At 55.8% G+C, this 22571-nt stretch overlaps 2 protein-coding genes across 2 annotated transcripts; one reads left to right on the top strand and one right to left on the bottom strand.

Moving 5' to 3' along the window:
- Window positions 1-1885: 1885 nt before the first annotated feature.
- Window positions 1886-5360, top strand: ZDHHC12 (zinc finger DHHC-type palmitoyltransferase 12). The gene is made up of 5 exons (XM_052647485.1): window positions 1886-2000; window positions 3661-3797; window positions 4152-4229; window positions 4398-4564; window positions 4724-5360. The coding sequence occupies exons 1-5, from the start codon at window positions 1901-1903 to the stop codon at window positions 5046-5048; spliced, it is 807 nt and encodes a 268-aa protein (XP_052503445.1). The 5' UTR covers window positions 1886-1900; the 3' UTR covers window positions 5049-5360.
- On the bottom strand, window positions 5329-18455 carry PKN3 (protein kinase N3). Its single transcript, XM_052647484.1, has 22 exons — window positions 18364-18455; window positions 15838-16078; window positions 15507-15652; window positions 14221-14332; window positions 14020-14147; window positions 12817-13000; window positions 11069-11215; window positions 10873-10982; window positions 10618-10761; window positions 10119-10194; window positions 9874-10042; window positions 9574-9676; window positions 9398-9465; window positions 9016-9079; window positions 8794-8885; window positions 8237-8413; window positions 7139-7201; window positions 6921-6997; window positions 6348-6490; window positions 6152-6259; window positions 5937-6017; window positions 5329-5831 (listed from the first exon to the last, which is right to left on the bottom strand). The coding sequence occupies exons 1-22, from the start codon at window positions 18385-18387 to the stop codon at window positions 5619-5621; spliced, it is 2670 nt and encodes an 889-aa protein (XP_052503444.1). The 5' UTR covers window positions 18388-18455; the 3' UTR covers window positions 5329-5618.
- Window positions 18456-22571: the final 4116 nt, after the last annotated feature.

Here is a 22571-nt window from a genome sequence, read left to right as displayed (position 1 = left end):
GATCAAACCAGTGTCCCCTGCATTGGCAGGCAGATTCTTTAGCACTGAGCCACCAGGGAAGTCTCATAATTAGTAGAAGTCCCCACTTGGCACACTAAGCCACGCAACCATTGCGGTAATTAAGACAGCTGCAAGTGACAGACACTCAAACACTTACCTAAGTTAGTCAAAGGTAGGAGGAATTTCATTCATTAATGCAACTGGGAATCTAGTGTTAAGATCAGCTTTAGTAACAGTTGGATCGAGGGGCTCAGACCATGTTTTTAAGACTATCTCTCCAGACTTTCCTGGTGGTCAAGTGGCTAAGACTCTGCACTACCAGTGAAGGGGGCCTGAGCTCAATCCCCTGCCAATGCAGGGAACACTGGGTTGAACCCTGGTCTGAGAAGATCCCACATGGGGTCAGGGAACTAGACCCCACATGCCACAACTAAGAGTTCATATGCTGCAACTACAAATGCCTCATGTTGCAACTAAAGATCCTCCATGCCACAACTAAGACCTGGCACACCCAAATAAATAAATATCTTAAAAAAAAAAAAAAAGACTGTTTCTCACTCCCTACTTCAGTGCTGGTTATCTCTGCATCTCTTTATAGTCGGCCTCCTCTTCTGCCAGAGTCTCTCACCACAGAGCATAAAACCGGCTGCCAATTGCCATTATATCCTATTTCTCATGCTTGAGATCCAAAAGAATGCCCCTTTTTCTCTCAGCATCTATAGTATACTCGCATGGAATGATTCTGATTGACCCTGCCAAGTCACATGCCCACCACTTAGGTCCAATCACTGGGAATAATGAGATGAGGACCATGTTTGCCTTCTAGTCACATGCCCACAGTCTCTCTCCCACCACCCTCTAAGTGAGGGACATAGTTCTTTCAGATCCACACAGAATGGAGTCAGTTCTCCAACAGAAAAGGGGATGCTGAGCTGACAAAAGCAACAAATGTCATAAGAGTATACTGCGGAGCCAGGAGGGCACTAATCTGATGGAGGGAGGTGGATGTTGGTATCAGTGGGAGGAAAAGAAGGAAAGGCAGGGCTGGATGGGAAAGGAATGTAAGCAGTGAATGACTAGGCTTTATGGTAAATTAGCCTGAAACCCTAGGTGAGGCAAGTCATTGGGTGTAGGTGCTGGTTTAGAGCTGAGGTGACAAGTCAGTCCTGTACTAGACACTATTTCCAATATTTAGTCCTCCAGCCACCTGAAGAGGAGTACTATTATCATCTCCATCATATAGACAGAGACAGAACTCCGCGTGGTTTTGTAACTTGCCCAAGAGCACACAGGTAGGAAGGGGCAGTGCTGGGATTTCCGGCTCTGACCCAGTCGGGCCCCTCATAGCCAGAATCTGCTACCACGTACCTCCACTCTGCTCTCACCCCGTCTGCAAAATCTGAAAATGAATAGACGGAGGTAAAGTTATCACCCCGGCGTCACTTTGGGCTAGTCCTGCCTCTCTTGAGCCTTCGAGCATCTCATCTCCGAACCGAGCGCAATTCTGCCACCTGGAGTCACAACACTTGGATCTTCCTGGACGCATGCGTGAGGCTGTGGCCTGGGGGCGGGTGGTGGAACTCCAGCGGGACTGGATCGGGACTCGCAACGGGAGCTAGATTTTTGAAAGTTACCTGGATGCTCAGGTCGGGTGGGGTGGGGGATGGAGCTGGGGGAGTTACCGGCTGCGCGCGCGCCGGCCCCGCCCTCAGCTTCTTCAGGCACCTGTTGGCTCGAGGGCCTACTAAGCCGCAGCTGTCGCCCAATAGGCGGCCTCCCTGGCCCAATCCGGCCACGCCCACAACCCGTATCCGCCAATCCCCGGGTGGCCGCGAGCCCTGCTCCTCGGAGGGCCCGCCCCTCTGAGCGCTTCTTCCGGGTGGGGCCCGGGGCCGAGGCGATGGCGCCCTGGGTGCTCCTCACCCCTGGGGTCCTGGTGCGGACTGGGCATACTGTGCTGACCTGGGGGATCACGTTGGTACTCTTCCTGCATGATACTGGTGAGCCGGAACCCTCTCGACCCCGGACCCACCCGATCCCGCGTGATTCCTCAGATGTTTAGGTCTCACTGAGTCCCTTGGCGAACCCCCCGGAGATCCTGGGATTTCCCCGACTCCTCCCGCGCCAGAGGCCCTCTCCCCACCTCTCATTCCAAGAGCCACCTGCTTTCCGCCTAATACCCAGTTGAGCCCTAATTAATCCCAGAAGCTTCCTGATCCCTGCCAGATACCCTTGTCTGTCCCAGGACCCACCCGGTGCCCACCGGTCGTCGGTGCTGATTCGACGACCAGCTCGAGCCCCCATCTTCCCTGATCCTGGGACCCGCCCGACACTTTCCAGGAACTGACTCCCAAGATTCCGAGGATCAGCTAGATGAAGGGATGGCATCCCTCCCACCCCATCCCTGCGTGGCCCTAGCTGCCCCAAGTCCGGTCCCCCCACCTTCAGGCAAGAGGACACGGCATAGGGGAGCAGCCTGTCCCTCCTTTTTTCATCCCTGTGAGCGCTCATTCATTCCACCCATCCACTTCCATCCGTTCCCCTCTTTACCTGCCACAGGCCACCTCCAGCACAGGCTTTAGCCCTTCCTCACTACCACCACCACAAGCCCCACCCCTTCCTCCTCCCTGCAGCCTAACCTCCTGGACCAGGAGCATTCTCACTTTCTTCCCAAGACCTGAGTCTCCACTGGCTTCACCCCTTAGCCTAAAAACCTGCTCAGTCTCCCCATCGGAAAGAAATCCCCCACTGCAACCTCCTTTTCTTCTCCACTCCCTTTTACAGTCAAGGGGCACCTGAGTTGTCCACACTCTGGCTGGCTGGCTGTCTCTGCCTCTCCCTCCTCAGCCCTCCACCCCCTTCCCCCAAACCTTCAGTCACCTCCATGGGCTGGACCCTGGAGGTGGCCTGGGCTCCCCTACAGCATTCCAACCTGCCAGCCACACCCTTCTCTATCTGTTTCTTGTGCATCTCTGACCTGGCCAGCCTCTTCCCTTCTCAGAGCCAGAGTCCTCCTCCTTGTCCCCCATATCCAGCCAAGTCTGGTCCCATCACCCCTTACCTCCAATCTGGCCAACCCCCTGCCATTACCCTTGCCCAGACACACTCCTCTCTGTGTCCTGGATAGCCTCCCCTCTGATTCATCTTTACTTTAGCACTAAGAAGGCTTTCAGAAACATGCATGCTAAGTCGGTTCAGTCATGTCTGACTGTGCAACCCTATGGGCTGTAACCCACCAGGCTCCTCTGTCCATGGGATTCTCCAGGCAAGAATACTGGAGTGGATTGCCATTCCCTCCTCCAGGGGATCTTCCCCACCCAAGGATGGAACTCGAGTCTTTTATGTCTCCTGCATTGGCAGGAGGGTTCTTTATTGTTAGCGCCACCTGGGAAGCAGTTCAGAAATATATCTGACCCTGTAACCTTCCATGGTTCCCTACTGCCCTCCAGAGATAGTGTGGATTAATTGCTTTTTTTCTCTTCTCCCAAACCTGAACGTCTCCCTCCTACACCCTATGTAGTGGCCACACCCGACCATTCATCAAACCCCATTTCCAGGCCTTTGTTCAGCCAGGGACACATTTCCCACCTCCAGTTGCACCCTCCCCCGCCACGCCCGTTCCACAGTCCTGGCCTCACTCTCCCGCTCTGGCCTCTCCAGCACTTCGGCAGTGGGAAGAGCAGGGGGAGCTGCTCCTGCCCCTCACCTTCCTGCTGCTTGTGCTGGGCTCCCTGCTGCTTTACCTGACCGTGTCACTCATGGACCCGGGCTACGTGAATGTCCTGCCTCAGCCCCAGGTAACTAGGAGGCCCAAAGCCCTCCTCCCTCCACAGGGAACTCAAGACTCCAGGGAGTCTCATGCTAGACTCAGCTGAGAGCTTTCCTAGGGAATCCCAGGGAATCATCTTGCCAGACCTAGGGCCCTGTCCTACAATGAGAAAATTGCCAAGGTCCAGAGGGGAAGTAACTGGCCAAAGTCACACAACCTTGCAGTCCAGGGCACCCTGCCCCACTCTACCACCTCGATGACGCATGTGATGGGCCCCCAAATGTGCACACCCAGAGCTAAGCTGGCCCCCAAGGGAGACAACCACAAATCTCATCTGCCTCCCAAGGGACCCCCATCTCACCCTCTGTCCCCCGTTTTTCAGGAGGAGGCCAAGGAAGAGCAGACAGCCATGGTTCCTCAGGCCATCCCCCTTCGGCGCTGCAGATACTGCATGGTGCTGGTGGGTGATGCGGGGACCTCCGTGGGAGGACTCGGGCAAGGCCGAGACTCCTTGGCCTCACCCCCCTCCTCCAGGAAGCCCTCCCAGATGCCAGCCCTGACCTCCCACCCTCATTGCTGGGCCTAGAGGGGAGCCAGTGTTGAGGCCCAACTCCCTCTGTGCCCACAGCAACCCCTGCGGGCTCGGCACTGCCGTGAGTGCCGCCGCTGTGTCCGCCGCTACGACCACCACTGCCCCTGGATGGAGAACTGTGTGGGCGAGCGCAACCACCCTCTCTTCGTAGCCTACCTGGCGCTGCAACTGGCGGTGCTTCTGTGGGCCCTGTACCTGGCATGGTGGGTTTCCCTGGTGCCCTGGGTGTGGGGGAGGACCAGCACCCCCCAGGCTCCCTCTTCAGGGGCCTTGGACCCTCTCCCAAACTGCTGTCCCCTCGGGCGACCCCGTCCTTGTCAGAGAGACAGCTCTGGGTCCTTGTTGCTCTCCTTCCCTTGCAGGTCTGGCCTCCGCTTCTTCCAGCCCTGGGGGCTCTGGCTGCGTTCCAGCGGGCTCCTGTTCGCCACCTTCCTGCTGTTGTCGCTCTTCTCCCTGGTGGCCAGCCTGCTCCTGGCCTCGCACCTCTACCTGGTGGCCAGCAACACCACCACCTGGGAGTTCATCTCCTCCCACCGCATCGCCTACCTCCGCCAGCGCCCTGGCAACCCCTTCGACCGTGGCCTGACCCGCAACCTGGCCCACTTCTTCTGTGGATGGCCCTCGGGGTCCTGGGAGACCCTCTGGGCCGAGGACGAGGAGGAGGAAGGCAGTAGCCAAGCTGTTTAGGGTCGCTGGAAGCCGGGGCCACCATCTTGTGCCTGAAAACCAGAGAGGCTGAACCCAGAGGGGTCGACCCTTCAAGGGCCTGGGGCTCCTCACTCCTGCCCACTCCTTCCAGGGCTCAGAGTGGAGCCGAGGGACTGTACCCTGCCTCGGTGGGCAGCTCTGCCCTCCCCAGGCAGAAGAAAAGGAAGAGGACCCATGGTGGAGGCTCAGGCACAAATAGAGACCTGGGCTTCAGGAACCTCCATCCCACCCCCAAGCCAGGCTGCGTCCAGTGCACAGTTTTATAAATTTAATGAACCATAAAGCAAGTCAAGTATTAAAAAAAAAAAAACCATTCCTCACTGCGCCATGCTTTCTGGTCTAGGTCTCACAGCGGGCAGGGGAGAGGAGGTTGGGAGAAGGGGGCGGGCAGCACTCGCCCGGTGACTGAGCAGTGCCCACAACAGCAGCCCATGTCCACCACCTTGAGCCCCAAGGGCCCATCAATCCCAGGGTGCCCAAGTGGGCAAAGCAGAGGCTCAAACCGTCCAGGGTGGGGGAGTGGGCAGGGGGTGGAGAGGCCGGGAGGCCTCAGGGCTCCAGGAATCTCTCAGACACGAAGTCGAAGTCCCGGAAGGCAGCCTGCTGGCGGGCGGTGAGGGGGCTGCGGGGGTCGGGTGGGGTCAGGGCAGGCGGCAGCCCCGTGAACTCCCCCTCGAAGTAGCGCAGGTCTGTGGGGCCGCAGAGGGTGGGCACAAAAGGAGGCTGGACGGCGCGGGCGAGCAGAGCCTGCCAGTCGGTGGTCTGGGGGCAAAGGTGTACCTCAGATGATGGGAACAGCAGCCCCCATGGGCCTCGACCCCTCCCTCTGCACCAGGCACCGGGACCACCGTGGCCACAGCCGCTCACCCTGAAGAAAGGCTGGGTCTTGATTTCCTCAGCATCTCGCTCACCCGCCCCCAGGCGCTTCTCGGGGCACTTCTGGAGGAGCTAGGGGCGAGGACAGGGGTTCATTCAGGGCAGTCAGCCCCAGGCACTGCCCGCCTGCCCCCAGCATCTCGGGTAGGGAGCCCGGAGAGCCACGAGTAGCCCTCTGGCCCAGCCTGGGACCCGGCAGCAATTACCTTCTGAATAAGCTCGAGGCCTTGCACCGACAGAAAGCGGGGGTATGGGGCTTCTGCATTGACGATGCAGTCAAACACCTCCTCCTCGGTGTCCCCTGGAAACGGGCACTGCGGGGAGGGGGCTCAGCAGGGAGCACCAGCCCCCGACCTCCACCCGACCTGGGGGCCCCAGCAGCTCTCCCCATCCAACACTCACCTCGCCCACCAGCATCTCATAGAGCAGCACGCCCAGCCCCCACCAGTCCACAGCCCGCGTGTAGGCCTCCTGAGTCAGCACCTCGGGGGCCAGGAACTCTGGGGTGCCGCAGAAGGTGCTTGTCCGGTCCCCGAAGCCAATCCCTGCCAACCAACACCCACACTGATGCCAGCGTGCTGTGGCAGCCACAAGAAACCTCTGATTGTAAGAATCAACTACCAACCCTTAGGACCCCATGCAAGGAACCTCATGCTGAGCCCTGCCCCAACATCCTTGGAGATGGGAACGGTTTTTATGCCACCTGATAGATGAGTCTCAGCAAAGCCTGTGTGTCAGCCATGCAGAAAGCAGAACCCAGTGCCCTCTCCCAGCCTAGGCTCTCCCTCTGGCCGAGGGCAAGGGGGTCTTTCCAAGTTTTTAGGGCAGGGAAGGACAAGCCAATGCGTCTAGCTGGTCCCTGGAAGGAGAGCTGGGATGCACATTTCCTGGAAGATGCCACTTGCTCGCCACCCTGCTGGCCTCGGTGGAGCGAGCAAGGCAGAAGGACACAACTCTTAAATGGGAGGCACCCACCTTCCTTACAAAGCCCAAAGTCCGCAATCTTCAGGAAACCCTGGGCGTCCAGGAGAAGATTATCCAACTTAAGGTCTCTGAGGGCAAGGCAGGGCAGACCCCGAAGGAGCTGAGAAGCGCTGAGGCCCAGGGAACAGCGGCCCCGCCTCATAGCAGCCCAGGAGGAGGGCAGCCCCTGACCCCCTTGCCTACTCCCCCAGAATCCCGGGGCAAGTTACCTGTAAATGATCTTCTGCTCGTGTAAGAACTGCAGCCCCAGCACCACACAGGCCAGATAGAACCTGGAGGGTTGGTGCAGGGGGGAGTTCAGGCCCAGGACTGCTGGGGGCAGGGCAGGAAGGCACCAAGACGGCCATGGCCTGGAGACCCCCGATGTCCCTGCCAGAGTCAGATGTGGGCGAGAGGCTGGGAGGAGCCTCATGGGGCAGGGGTGGGGCTCCTCCTGATAACAGCCTACCCTTCCCAGGCCCTTAGCTTGTGCCAGGAATGACACCAAGTGTCTACATGCCCATCCTGGCATCCTCCTGGCAGCCTCCGTTGGTGCCCTCATGCCTATTTTTTTTTAATTTTTAAAAAATGTTATGTATATTTTTTTGACTGTGCTGGGTCTTCGTTGCTGTGCATGGACTTCCTCTAGTTGCGGTGAGCAGGGGCTATTCTTCATTGTGGTGCATGGGTTTCTCATTGCAGTGAATTGGGGATAATGATAACTGTTTCATAGGTTTAGCTACAGAGCATGGGCTCGAGGTGTGTGGGGTTCAGTAGTTGCAGCCCTTGGGCTCAGTAGTTGCTCTGAGACATATGAGATCTTCCTGGACCAGGAATCGAACCTGTGTCCCCTGCACTCGCAGGCGGGTTCTTAAGCAGTAGACCAACCAGGGAAGCCTCATCATGACTGTTTTTTTAAAAGGATCTGAGGCTCCTGGTAAACAACCCACCCTGGGTCACAGAGCTAGTGGTAGGGCTAACACGTGAATCTGGGCTCCAGAGTCCACACTCTGGTGGGCAAGACATAACAATGCCATCTGTCAGTCCCTTACTGCTCACCAGTCCCTAGGCTCTGCAATTTTAAATGTTATGTCCACCAATGCACCAAGCCTATGAAGCAGTTATCATTATCCCCAATTCACCGCCATATACACTAAGGTCTGAGGTCACAAAGGCTGTGAGGGTTTGATAACCAGGATGTGAACCCAGACCTCCCTGACTGCATGTGCTCTTTGGCTGATGAGCACCCTGGAGGAAGCAGGATGAAGGGGCCGCCAGGGACAGGGGACCCAGGGAAGGCTGGCGGAAGAGGTGAGAGGGGGACCCACCGGGCCTGGGGCTCAGGGAAGACGTCCTCATGGATCTGCATCATGAGGTCACCGCCGGGTGCAAACTCGGTCACGAAGCAGGCGTGGCTGGAGGTCTGGAAGCAGGCGAGGAGGGGAAGCAGGAACGGATGCCCTGTGCAGCCCACGGCCTCGAGGATTCGCTTCTCACAGTACAGGCTGCAAGAGGAGGGCGTGGGTTTTATAGGCAAAGAGGGAACCCAAAAGGGAACTAAGACCTCCCGTGGCTGTGCCCTGTCACCCACACAACTCCCCTGGGTCACTGGCTCTTAAAACTGCCAGGCAGGTAGAGTGACGGTTCATATGTACCCGGGGCTGGCACAGGTCTCGAACTTGTACCCCCACCCGTTCTCATTTCACAGATGAGGAACCTGAGGTGCACAGAGAGGAGACCTGCCCAAGGGCACACAGCTCACAACTGCAGTTGCTAATAAAAGAGCCCAGGCCTGGCTGGCCCCATAGGGTCACTTCTTCGAAGCCCCAGCAGCATTCAGCTGCCTTCTGGAGCCACCAGTGAGCCCCCCAACCTCAACACACACCTCTCAATCTCGTCCCGGCTCAGCACCTCCTGCTTCTTCAGTGCTTTGATGGCATAGTATTGCCCCGTCCCCTTGAACTGGACCAAGAGGACCTGGGGACCAGAGAGAGGTTTGGGCTCCAGGTGGGCAGTACAGGAGTCTGCTTCCCCTGCCCACTGCCCCCCAGAGCCCAGAGCCCTCTAGCAAATGTTCTGGGGCCTGCCCACTCCCTTAGCCCCTTACCTTCCCAAAGTGGCCCCGGCCCAGCACGGCCAAGCAGCGGAAGTCCTGAAGCCGGGGGGGTTTCCTGCAAGAGAGAGGGTACAGGAAGCCCCCAGGACAACGAAGGGCTGGGCCTCCACCAGGAGTCGCTCCAAACCCCCTGTGTTCAATCCTGGGTGGTCCCCCTCTAGTGGGGAGCTGCAGAGCCCGGGGTGGGGCAGGGTTCCCGGGACTGCAGTTTCCTGGGGTCTGGCAGGCAGGCTGAGCTCAATAATGTGGGTTCAGCGAGTGAGAACCTGAGAGCAAGCCAAGGAGCCTGGGGTGAGATGTGAACATCTGACATGCAAAAACCCAGATGAGTGGATAAAATGTCTCAAACACCGAGGTGAGCCCGCTGGGGTACCTGGTAGCCGGGGCTGGCAGAGGCGGCTTGTGTCGAATCCTGGGCTCCATGTGGGGGCGTTTGGTGCGCTGCGAGGGGAGAGGGTCTCAAGGCAGAGCAGGGCTTCCTTCCCTCGAGCCCTGCCACCCGACCTGGGCAGCACCCAGGGTGACCAACCCTGCCCTGCTGCCCCTCACCGGCATCTCTTCGGGGGTTGGCTCCTGGGCCAGGTAGAGGCGAGGGGGCTTGGGTGGGGGTTGGATCTCTTCTCGCAAGGGCGTCTTCTTGGGTGGGAAGTTACTGTGGGGTAGAAGCAGACATATACCGGGCACAGACAGCTGGAACAGTGGCGGGCAGGGAGGGCGGGGGTAGACACACAGCCCACGCGGGACAGAAAGACAGGTCAAAGGGTGAGCCATGGGGCAGGCACCATCTGCGTCTGGAGAGAGGTGACTCCGCAGAGAAACAGGCAGCCTGGGGTGAGCAAGGCCCCTCACCTGGGCGAGTCGGGATCGGTGGCCCGCTGGGGTGTGGCTGGGGTCTGGGAGCATGTTTTCGGAGGGCTGATGGTGCTTGGGGAGCTGCAGGGGGGCAGCAGGCTCATGACCAGGCGCCCCCAGGCCGCCATGCTGAGGTTCATCTGGGAAGCCCTCAGGAAGTCCTGACCTGGGGCAAAAGCGGGCTCAGTCTCGAGGTTTCCGGAGGGGCCCAGCCCTGCTCCCTGCTTGCCAGCCTTCCATACCTCTGCGTTTTGAGAAAATGCGTTTCTGCCTCTGCAGTCGGGGCCTCCTCTCAATGACGGGGTCACAGAAGGTCACCTGTGGAGGCAGGGGGCAGGGCTGAAGACCAGTCCCCTCCCACCTGCCGACCTGTCCCGGGAACCTCCTCGGCCTCCAGGATCCCAGCCTAAGCCCGTTGTCAACAGATGCGAGAGCTACAGGGACTCAGAGAGAACAGATTCGGCATCTTCACTGGTACCGGGGGGAAACTGAGACCTGGAGAAAAAGGGACTTGTCCAGGGTCGTGCATGCGGTGGGTCGGTCAGGACAAGGAGAGGCCGTTCCTCTCCTGTGAAGTCCTCAGAGAGCGGCTGGGAATCTTTCACCCCTGGAGAGCTCCTCCCTCAGGGCCTCAATTTCCACTCCTAGCTGTAGGTTGGTTGGGGGGCACAGTCTCCAAGGCCTCTCTCGCGCTAACAGAGCCAGGGGCCCGTGAGGTCAGAGGGCAGGGGCGGGAGGCACCTGGGCGAAGAGCAGTCCCTGTGGTACCAGGCTGAGGGACAGCTGGTGACAGGCATTGTCCAGGAAGTCCTCCAGCCTCAGGAAGGCCACACCGCACAGCTGCCTCCAGTCCCGCCAGTGGACCCCAATCTCCAGCTCCCGGGCCTACACAGGGAGGCCAAATTGAGTCAGGGGGAGCCTGGCACCAGCTACTACCCATCCAGCTTTCCACCCCGCTGCCCACGATCACCCCAGTCCACACAAGGGCAGCCTCACCCGCTCCAGGGCGATAACAAAGGTCTGGTCCCAGGACTGCTTGGCCACAGGCCCCCAGCCCGTCTGGCCCACAACGCGATTGTCCACCTTCAGCACAGCGAGCACCTCACCTGCAAGGCCAGAAGTGGGGCTCAGGGCAGGCCAGCAGTGGTGGGGGGACCTTCACGCACCCCAGCTCCCCGGGGCCCCTACTCACTAGCTAGCTCGCCTCCACCACGCTGCTGCTTGGCTCTGCTCCGAAGCCAGCCTTGGGAGGGGCTCCCAGCCAGCGCGGCCGCGGGGGAACGTCCAGGCACCGCTATCAGCAGCTGCTCACAGCCCAGGAGGCGGACCTGCAGCGTCCCTGTCGGGGAGCGTGGTGAGGAGCCATCATCGGACACCATCCTCCAAGGGGTCGCTGGGACCCCAGGAATGCTGCCTTCTCATGGAGGTAGCAAACTCAGAGCCTGCTCACCTTAGGCCTCGGCAGCCACCTGGGGGCCACCCTGCGGGCCGACCAACTGATCCTCCCCCTCCTGCCAGCCCTCTACATGTGGGAAGAAGCAGGGACACAGAGGCAGAGGAGTCAGACTCAGACCTCAGTCTGCATGCTGCCCAGGGCTCTGGACCTAGGGAGCACCATGCCAGGGACGAAAGCCCCAGAGGAGCAGGGTGCCTGGCCAGCCACCTCTTCCCAGGGCCTGCTTCCCCGTCCATACAGTGGGAAGGAGTGCCAACTCAGCCCCACTTCCTGCCGTGGGTACCACTGTGTTTTGCCAATCAAGTGGGTTCATTTTGAAGATCAGTAGAGATTTGTCCCTCCAAGGGTAGAGGAAGCAGTAGGACTCTAGCAGCTCTTGAAGCCATCATACATGGGGCCAAAGAGCCCCATTTTGGGAGTCAGGGCCTGGAGGGTTATACTCCGATAGACTTTATAAAACGAGGCAGTGCTCAGGATGGGAAGGTCATCCTAGAAAGAATGACTGGAGGAATGTGGGTGTTTAGCTGGAAGACAGCTTATGGGGTGGCTTCAAGTACCTGAATTTTAGGCCTTTTAACAAGCCCTACAGATGGTTGGATAGCATCACCAATTCAACAGCCACGAACTTGGAGAAACTCCGGGAAATAGTGAGGGACAGGGAGGCTTGGCGCGCTGCAGTCCATGCAAAGACTCAGACACGACTTGGCGAGGGAACAACAAACAAGACCTTGCCCTCACCTTTCCCAACTTGTTGACTTGGTCAACTCCCATAAGCCCTTCAAGGACATGCCTCCCCCTCCAGGAAGCATTCCTTGGTTCCCCAAGGCCAGGTGAGGGGGCCCATGCAGTCCCTGTACTTTTCCCCTTCAGCTCTGCTCACAATGGGATGATTGTGTATCTATTTATTGTGTATCATCTATCTATCATCTATCTATTCTGTACCAGCTCTGTGCAGGCAGGGGCTGGGCCCTTTAGTTGGCACTGGGTCCCAGGTGGGAAGCTCAGGGCTTCCATAATGTCAGATCCACTTGGGATAAGGAAGAACTTTCTAATAGTGAAAACTGCCCAGAACTGGGTACGAAGGTCTCCAGGGCTGTGAGCTCCCTAACACTGGCAAGTCCAGCCTAACACTCTCATGGTTCCTCATTGAAACACGCTGGGGAAGAATTTTGGAGATTTTCAATCCTGGCTTCACCATCCCTTAGCTGTGTGACCTTGGGCGACTGACACGCCCTCTCCAGACCTCAGTTTATCACTCTGTCAAATGGGAGTGATAACATCACCTATTTCCTAGGGTTGGTGTGAAAACTCGAGCACTTCACATGCAACAATTCACTGAATTGTCACACCAGTCCTATGAAGTAGGTGCTGTTATCACCCCCATTTGACAGAGTGATAAACTGAGGTCTGGAGAGGGGGTGTCAGTTCCAGGCTCCTCCCTGGAAGGGAAGGAGAGCTCTGAAGTAGGATGGGCTCCCAGGTACCTGTCATGGCGGTGGGCTTCACGAGTGTCCCTGAAGCCTGTGGGTTCCCAGACGCAGCAGTCCTCAGCTCCCGGGCCACTCTGCCGCGCAGAGGGTGGGCAGGAGGCAGTCTCTCCAGCAGCTGCTCCAAGGCCAGCCGCAGAAGGTCCAGTTTCTGGCAGGACTCCTGGAGCTGGGCCTGAGCCTGCAGGAGGGAGATGGGCAGGGGATACAGGGCCCTGGGGTAACGGCGGGGGCAGCGGCTCAGGCCACCCAGAGGCACCCTGGATGAGGTCTAGACTAGTGGTCCCCAATCTTTTTGACACCTGGGACTGGTTTTGTGGAAGACAATTTTTCCACGGACTGGAGGTGGGAGGGATGGTTTCAGGACAATTCAAGTGCATTACATTTTTGTGAAGCTAAAGCTCCAATACTTTGGCCACCCGATGCAAAGAGCCAAATCATTAGAAAAGACTCTGATGCTGGGAAAGACTGAGGGCAGGAGGAGAAGGGGACGACAGAGGACAAGATGGTTGGACGGCATCACTGACTCGATGGACATGAGTTTGAGCGAGCTCCAGGAGACGGTGAAGGACAGGGTAGCCTGACGTGCTGCAGTCCATGGGGTCGCTAAGAGTCAGACAGGACTGGGCAGCTAAACAACATTTTTGTGCACTTTACTTCTGATCTAATGCTGCCGCTGAGCTGACAGGAGGTACTGGTCCGTGGCCTGGAAGTTGGAGACCCCTGATCTAGACAAGAATGTGTCTTCTGGGCTTCCCCGGAGGCTGAGTGGTAAAGAATCTGACTGCCAGTGCAGGAGACATGGGTTCGATCCCTGGTCTGGGAAGATTCCACATGCCCTGGGGCAACTAAGCCACGCACAATTATAGAGCCTGTGCTCCAGAGCCGGACAGCCACAACTACTGAGCCCTGAATCCCTGTGCCCTGCAGCCTGTGCGCTGCAACAAGAGAAGCCACCACAGTGAGAAGCCTACGAACCACAACTAGAGAGTAGCCCCTGCTCACCACTACAGAAGAGCCCGAGCAGCAACAAAGGCTCAGCAGAGCCAAAAAGAAAAAAGAAGGAAAATTATATACATATACATAAGCTGCCTCCTGTTTCCTCACGGCCATTGCTCATGGCCCGGTGAGCACTATCACGGCCACTACAGAGGGTGGTACCGGTCAGACACAAGCAATGGGAGGGGCCCACGGTCTGACCTCGGCCAGCACCTTGCGGTCCTGCGTTCGCCGGCTACCGAGCAGTTTCACCACGTTCTTGGCGCCCTCGGCCACAGCAGCCTCGATGCGTAGACGGTGCCGTAGCTCCTCTACCATCAGCTCAGGACCTGGGAGGAGGAGGGGTCAGCCTCAGGGCCCTGCCCTGCTCCGCCCTGCCCAGCCCCCTTGGTCTGGCCTCACCTGGCTCGGGTGACCCGCTGGCCTCCAGGCTACTGATCTTCATTCGCAGCAGGGCCACCTTCAGCTGGCTGTCCTGGAGCATCTGCTGGGCGGCCGCCAGCAGCTTCCTCTCCTATAGGGTTGCGACACATACCCCATCAGGCCAGGACTAGGCCAGAGCCTTCCTGGTCAGACTGGGGACTGGACCAAGCCTCCTCCATCAGTCTGAGTTGAAGCTAAGCCTCCCTCAGTAGACCAGATAACTACAGCCAGTTCAGCTCGGTTCAGTCGCTCAGTCCAGTCGCTCAGTCGTGTCCAACTCTTTGCGACTCCATGGACTGCAACACTCCAGGCCTCCCTGTCCATCACCAACTCCCGGAGTTTACACAAACTCCTGTCCATTGAATCGGTGATGCCATCCAAACATCTCATCCTCTGTTGTCCCCTTCTCCTCCCGCCGTCAATCTTTCCCAGCATCAGGGTCTTTTCCAATGAGTCAGTTCTTCACATCAGGTGGCCAAAATATTGGAGTTTCAGCTTCAGCATCAGTCCTTCCAATGAATATTCAGGCTTGGTTTCCTTTAAGATGGACTGGTTGGATCTCCTTGCAGTCCAAGGGACTCTCAAGAGTCTTCTCCAACACCACAGTTCAAAAGCATCAATTCTTCAGTGTTCAGCTTTCTTTATAGTCCAACTCTCACATCCATACCTGACTACTGGAAAAACCATAGCCTTGACTAGACAGACCTTTGTTGGCAAAGTAAGGTCTCTGCTTTTTGATATCCTTTATATTTTATTTTTTTAATTATTTATTTATTATTATTTTGGGGGGCCCAGGCCACATGGCATGTGAACATCTTAGTTCCCTGACTAGGGATCAAACCCACACCCTTTGCATTAGAAGTGCAGTCTTAACCAGGAAGCTTCCAAATCTTCCTTTTTAGACCTACACTGCAACAGAGCCTCCCCCATCAGACTAGACAAGGAAGGGCTCAGGTCAAGCCTCCATTATGAGATCAGGGCGAGCTTCCACATCATGCTGGGAGTTGGGACAGGAGCTGGGACTTCCCTACTAGACTTGGGGTTGGGCTGGGATTTCCCATCACCCTGGTGTTTTGCCTTCTTTGTTAGACAATCGATTGGAGCCAAGATGAGATTTGGGGCCTGCCTCCCCCATCAGACTAAGGGTAGAGTGTCTCCCTTACAGGATCAATCGCTAGGCTGTATTTCCCTATCTGATTAGGGGCTGGATCACTACCTTCTGGAATAATCTGAGAACACAATCTCTTCCCCCCAGGGGGCCTTACCTTGGGAGTGCCGCTGGCATAGGTGTGGGTCATGTTCTCAGCCCCCTGCTTGACCTTCAGCTCCACCTGCAGCTGCCTCTGTAGAGCTTCCAGGTGCCGGGCCCTTGCCTGCTCGGCCAGTGGCCGAGGTCCTGAGGCCGCAGGCTCTGAGTGCAAACAGTGTGGGGCACGTGAATGCCTCCCCCAGAGCCGACAGCCCCGCCTCCCTCAATGCCTCGCTCACTCCTCTCCAACCCTCTTGGGCGGGGTTCTCTCAGGAGAAGCCAAGATCAAGGAGCTGGGTCAACCTGTCACTTCCCGTCCCGAGGGCCTCCTCACACTCCTCACTCACCAGCCGGGCCCAGCCCAGGCCCGGGCAGCAGGATTCGGGCGTGAAGCTCCCGCAGCTCCCCATGCAGCTGCTCCAGGCGGCGGTTGGAGGACCGCAGCAGCTGCTGCACGTGACCCAGGTGGCGGCGGTCTGTGGCCACCCGCCGCAGGTTTTCCACACCCTCCTTGATCTTCAGTTCCTTCTGGATGGCCCGGCGGATCATCTCTTTCTCATCCTCCAGGGGCCGATGGCCTGCCCCAGGCTGTGGGAAGGCAGAGGGATCAGGCCTCTGGGACACCACTTCCAAAGCCTCTGCTCATCACAGAAGGAGGGCGGGGAGAGAGGCAGGTGTGGATGGCACCCAGGACTGACTGACCCACAGGGTCCCTCTCTGACCTCAGAGTGGGTATCCCTAAGCCAGATGGATGCCCCAAGGCTATTTATCCAGCCTATGCCATCAGAGAGAAGAGGAAGAGGAAAAAAAAAAACTGTTAACATTTATAGGGTGTTCTAAGACCTGTGCAGACATGAACCTGTCGAAACTGAGAGCAGCCCCGTGAGGTAGGTGCAGTTATCAGCCCCATTTTACAGATGAGGAAACTGAGACACGGAGAGGTGACATAATTGCTCAAGGCCGCAACACAGCGACGGAGAGGCACTGTCTCTTGGGCCCCAGTCTTTCCCTGCTAGCCACATGTAATCAGGCTGCTCTCAAGCCTAGGATCCACACTAAGGTCTGACGGCCAGAAAAGAGACCCGGGGGACTTTCCTGGTAGTCCAGGTTAAGAATCCGCCTTCCAATGCAGGTGACTCAGGTTCGATCCCTGGTCACAGAACTGAGATCCCATATGCTGCAGGGCAAATTAGCCCGCACGCCATGACTAGAGAGCTCGCAACAAGAGAAAAACCCGTGTGCCACAACAAAGATCCAGAACAACCAACATTTTTAAAATAACTTTGAAAAAGAAAGGGGGGGCTCAGCACTGAGAAGGGACCCCCCGAGGTCAGACAGACAGGGCAGTCTGTAGCCTGAGTAGAAGAAGCCAGGGCTGCTTCCTTGAGGGTCTGACCCCTCAGGTGGCAAAGCAGAGGCCCAGTGGGGCTGAGGAGGTCTCCAGGGGCCCACTCCCAGCACAGCTCAGCTCTTGGGAGGAGGTGGAAGGCTCTCTCACCACTTCACCCCAAGTGGGAGCAAGAAAAGGAAACCTCTTTCCCAGAGGCCGTTTCAAACCAACCAGTGCCAAAGCTGACTTCAGCCCAGGGTAACTCATGACACCCTCACCCCAAGGACTCTCTGAGATCTTCCACCTTACCTCTCCGAACTCCATCTCCTGCGCCCAGTGGAAGGGGTGGCCACCCCAGTCTCAAGGACCCCCACCCCAGGCCTCCTCTTGCCCGCTGGCCCGGCTGTCAGAGGGCAGGGGCGGGCCTCAGGAAATCCTTTGAGGGCCCTAGGCCAGAGGGCCAGAGCCAAAGGCCTGAGCAAACAAAGATCTCATGGAGCTGGGGGCCCGGCACCGGGGTCCTGAGTCACCCAGCTGCCGCTGCTGGGCGGAGATTAACAGGAAATCGGAAAATGTGTACAAGCCACGGCGGGAACAGGCCGAGGGACCTCCGGAGGAAGGGGGAGGGAGAGAGGGGGCAGACGCAGTCCTGAGTTGCCCAAGGGGTGGGGGCACTCAAGGAGTCTTCTGGAGAACACTTCACCCGTGAGCCGAGCGGAGCCCGCGGTCCTTCAGGCTCTGGGCTGGAATCCCGCCAAGTGCGCACACACCTCTCCTTTTCCGCTGGGCGTCTGGGGCCCGATCTTGTTGTACACAGACGTCCCCATCCCCGTTTACTGAGGGCTAGCACTTCTCCTCGCCACCTCCCCCCTACCCCCACTCCGCCGGCCCCAATAACGAGACACACAGCCTTAGTTCCAGGGCCCACGGGAACCTACTACTGGAACCCCGCCCCCTCGCCATTTGGGCTGCAAGCCTCCGTGCACCCGGAGGTTCCCGCCCGGGCCGCTGGACTATGCCCCTCCCCCGGGGGTCCCGCCAGCCCCGCCTGTGTGCTCCGGGAGGAACCCCACAAACTACGCGGGGTCGGCGTCCTCCGCCTGCTGATCACATGCTTCTCTTCCCCTCTCCCCCAGAAGTGGTCCCCGTGTGCCTGCACCCGCCCCCTTTGAGGTCCCAGCGGGTGCTCATCGACCTTAGAGTCCTACCTGGAAGAATAGATTTTAAGGAAACTCTCGGGCCCACCCTTGGTGGCCCTGAATGCAGATTCAGATGTGCTCATGGGCTGGCCCGACGGAGGCTCTGAGTCACTGGGAGGTGATTTGGGGACATTTCCGGGGGGGCAGAAACCACTTACACAACCACCCCAAACCCCCCAGGGCTCAGATCTGCTCTGCGGAGGTGTAGGGGGCCCAGGGCAGGGGACTGGGAACGGATACGGGAAGGGGTCTGGGGGGCACGGCCGGAGCCGGGGCAGTTAACGAGCGCCCCCCCCCCAATCTCCCCCATCCTGGCCCACGCCCGCACCCCGGGCGCCGTTCACCTGCCGCTGCGCCCCCTCCTCCATGGCGCCGCTCCGGCTGCTCGGCCCCTCCTCTCGACCACTCCGGTTCCGGAAGCCCCGGCCCCCACCGCCAGGGCTTTCCAACTTGAAACTTCCCGGGAAGTCGCGCCGGAGACGCGGGATCCGGCGCCCCCTCCCGAGCTCCGCTGGCCCTGGCGGGAGCCGGGAATCAGCGCCGCCCCTCGGCAGCGCGGGATCGAGCCCCACTGCAGACCCCGAGGCCCCGGATCCGACGTCCCCGCGGAATTTGGAACCCAGGGCGCCTCATCTGAGGCCGAGGTTCCCGCTCCCGTGCGACACTGGGCCCCGCCCCGGGATACAAGGCCAGAAAGGTACATTTCCCGGGCCGGGGGTTCTCCAGTCGCCGCCGGGTCGCTGCAGCCAGAGGGGCAGGCCCAGGTGCGGACAGCGCCGCCTGCCGGCCTCGGGGCAAGGCCTGTGTGGCCGGTCCACTCCGGGCCGGATCAGCCTCCTCTTCCTCGGAACCCCGCTACGACCTGACTCCCTCCCGCCCGAAGAAATCTCTCCTTCTCTCCCATGTCATTGGTGTAAAATGGGCTAATATATCTGTCGCCCCCTAAGAAGTCTTGGCCCTGTCTGTAGACACTGTAAAAATGTATGTGTGGGAAAACAAAGCCTTACCCAAATGATACCAAATTAGGAATGAATCCAAAATCTCTCAGGACCTCCCCCCCACCCCCTCCATCATTTGACTAGACTGGAACTCTGGTTCAGCCAGTGCTGTTCATTCAGCCTTTGCTCCAAAGCACTCATCTAAACAGAATACACATTTAAACCTTGAGGAGAAAAAAGAAAAAAAAAAAAAAAAAAACCATCTCAGGAAATTAGGCTGAGCTAGGTATTCCGGCAATGGCTTTCTAGGGGACCCTGGTTCTTTATTGCCCACTAGTCTAGGATTGTCTGGAGAAGGGAATGGCAACCCACTCCAGTATTCTTACCTGGAAAAACCCCATGGACAGAGGAGCCTGACAGGCTACAGTTTGGAGGAGGTAGAGGTTTAATCACTAAGCCGGGCTACAGTCTATGGGGTCACAAAGAGCCAGACAGCCAGACTGAGCAACACTAGGGTTGTAGCTCCAATACTTTGGCCACCTGACAGGAAGAGCTGACTCAATGGTAAAGACCCTGATGCTGGGAAAGATTGAAAGCAAAAGGAAAGGAGGGCAGCAGAGGATAAAATGGTTAGATAGCATTACTGACTCAATTTAAGCAAACTCCAGGAGATAGTGAAGGACAGGGAAGCGTGGAGTGCTACAGTCCATGGGGTCACAGGGAGTGGGACACAACTGAGGGACTGAGTAACACAGGGTTGTTCAGCCAATCCATCATCCTATGCTCACCAGCACCTTTTGCCATGACTTCACTGGAAGGAGCCTCCTCCACGGGGCCAGAAGTGAATAAGGGTCAAATACTGAAGGTGGCTTATTTGCTGACTTTGAAGAGGTACCCTCCAATGCTTTCATAGCAGAAACCATGTCAGTTCCTCTTTGACCAATTCCTTCAGTGAATGAAAAGTGAAATGTGGCATAATGTGGGCAATCCTGGGATAGTCCTGCAATGGGAAATCAATCAAATTACACCAACATATGCAAAGGCAACATGGTTCAGAAGGGGAAATGACTTCATAATCAGAGACAAGGGACACTTTTACATATATACAAACCAGAATTGTTTAAGGCTAGACAAATATTTAACACCTAGTAAGCTAGAAGGCACATGGTACTCTTTCAGGTGGGGTTTATTGAGGTGCCCTTAGCTGAATGTTGATGCTAACAAATAACTGAGAGGTTACGATAGCACCTGAATTATGTAGAACTCAATGATTTTTAGTTTGTGTTCAAGTGTTTCATTGCTTTGTGGCTACTAAGGGAAAAAAGGGTTCCAAAGTAGAATGCATCCACCTTTCCTAAAGAACCCCAGGCTGGACAAACCTACAGCCTTCAGCTGATGGCTAAGTATGAAGAGAGAAGTGCATCTTACGTAGATGTCTGATGGGTGATGGTGTTTCCTAAAATCGTTAATACTTAGGAAAACTGAAATTCACATTTTTAACATCCAGAGGATAGTGAACAGCCCAAACCAACTCTGGCTAATGAACTATTAAAGTTGTGTAACATCAACTTGAAAAGAACTGTCCCAGCAGGCTCCATGAGTGAACAGCTACCCCTCTCTGGATCTTTTTCCTTCTGGGTATGGCAGACATCACTCCATCTACATTTAGATTTGCCTCCCTTAGATTTGTATCTGAGTATGCAATGTCTCTAACTAATCAAGTTGGCACACACCCTCCACTTCCTATTCTTCTCATCACAAAACTGTAGTTGCTTTCCCAAGATTCATTAAAAGTATAACTGGTAAATCTCCATTAAATACAGCCATGCATATAAAAGGGAATAGACTTTTGCTATGGTGAGGGATAGACTTTTCAAAATGAGCTGTTGTCCTTTAAACAACTGAAGTAATTTGTTATTTATTCACCTCCTAAAGAGTTTGTCTCAATCTTCAAGAAATCCTGAACCATCTTCATTTCCCCCCGCCAAAGAATTCCATTCTTGCAATAACTACAAACGGTTTATAGCAAAATCTAACAAAAAAGGCAGAAAAACCAAATCTGTTTATGAGCTCAAGTGAAACCATGAAACCAGATGTTATCAAACAGTAATGATAAAGATTACTAAATTAATTCACAAACACAAATTATACATTCATCCAAAGCCTGCAAACAGCTAACAGTTGTGAAGCAGGCCAGATGTTAAAGCAAATTTGTCAGCCCAAGACATTTAGGTTAGGGTTACAAACTGCATATCAGAGTCACTTGCTTGAAATCCTAAGTACCTGTTATGGCGGTCAGACCACCTTGACTGCAGAGAATCCTTGAAATTTTTAAATGTAAAACACATAAGCTACTATCCTCTATGTCCCAATTTACGTACTCAGCTCTTCTCATAAGCAGAGTATGGCACAGCTTGGCAAGTAGATGCCCCAGAGAAACTACCACAACAGGCACTATTCCCTTGTTTAGATGTCCTGGTACCGAAGGAGCTTTAAGCCACTCACCTGGTAGTTTTAGAAACATACCCAAGGGCCTGCCCAAAAACTCTTCTTGCAGTTGGGAACAATGCAGACTACTTTGTGGCCTTAGTTTTTCCAGTAAACTAAGTCTGCCCCTTCTGCCTTCTCACAGCCTAGTACTCCTTCATTGGGAATAAGGGAATCTAAAGGGTAGTCTCAGTAAATTGGGATGAAATTCCCTTTAAGGGGTCCTATCTTTTGAGCACATCCCCCAGAAACAGCACCAGCATACAAAAAAACAAATGGTTGTCACTTTGTGAAACATAAATCAGTTATTACTTCATGAATATTGTTTCAAGTGACAATTTTCTTTTCTCTAGCAAAAAGCCCTTCAAATGTTGAGACCTCAAAATTGAAGACTGAATCCCCTCAGGAATTGACATTTCAAATAAGTTCATTTGTCCACAACTTCCAAACATACCTTTCCATGTAGTTGTATGGACCTATGCTATACCTACTGAACTACTTGAAGGGGCAGTTCTCCAAATTTCCCAGTCACAATGAACACAAATAAAAACAAAGCAGAAAAACTAGCTTATCATCTAAATCCAAAAGTAAGTAGCAACATTTCTCTATGAAACAAGGAGAATGACCCCAGTCAAAAAAAATATTTATGTTCATTTATTGGAGCAAGATTCCTGACCGGTATACAGTGATGTATTTGCTACAGAAACCTGTGCAGAAATTACACACTATCCATCTAGACAGGTTTTTGTTACACTTTGCCTACTGATGGAGTAGTTCCATTTATAAAGTTTTATACAACAAAAAGCTTTGAATTTGACCCGGCTGTCCATTAATTCATCTCTGAAAAAGCTAAGTGGCATTTAATTTTAGCTACTGTATTTTACAGCATTAAAAAGCTTATGCATTAGGTAGCTTCTCAAAATGTGATTTATGCACAATGGCATTTAGCAGAGCAGTCCATCACTTCCTTCGGATTCACACAGACAGGTCTCACTCGAGAGCTATATGCTAAAAAGCTGGTACTTTGAGATAAAAGTACTCCTAACCTGAGTTTCTTACCACCAACACGGACTTTTTACTCTGAAAGCCTGTCTTCTCCGCCACATCTTACAGTGCCAGGGAAGACA

The sequence above is a fragment of the Budorcas taxicolor genome, chromosome 11, assembly GCF_023091745.1.
Source record: "Budorcas taxicolor isolate Tak-1 chromosome 11, Takin1.1, whole genome shotgun sequence".
NCBI lineage: Eukaryota > Metazoa > Chordata > Mammalia > Artiodactyla > Bovidae > Budorcas > Budorcas taxicolor.
This window is presented reverse-complemented; position numbering and strand designations above follow the sequence as displayed.

Bases quoted from the DNA above. Each gene is read 5' to 3' on its own strand.
- PKN3 (XM_052647484.1), bottom strand. From the start codon at position 18,387: ATGGAGGAGGGGGCGCAGCGGCAG. The intron at 15,653-15,837 runs GTGAGTGAGGAG...GTTTGCACTCAG, and splicing joins GCCTGGGCTGGGCCCGGCTG to AGCCTGCGGCCTCAGGACCT. The intron at 9,080-9,397 runs GTACCCCAGCGG...TCTCTCTTGCAG, and splicing joins CTGCCAGCCCCGGCTACCAG to GAAACCCCCCCGGCTTCAGG.
- ZDHHC12 (XM_052647485.1), top strand. From the start codon at position 1,901: ATGGCGCCCTGGGTGCTCCTCACCCCTGGGGTCCTGGTGCGGACTGGG. The intron at 2,001-3,660 runs GTGAGCCGGAAC...TGGCCTCTCCAG, and splicing joins ACTCTTCCTGCATGATACTG to CACTTCGGCAGTGGGAAGAG. The intron at 4,565-4,723 runs GTGGGTTTCCCT...CTTCCCTTGCAG, and splicing joins TGGGCCCTGTACCTGGCATG to GTCTGGCCTCCGCTTCTTCC.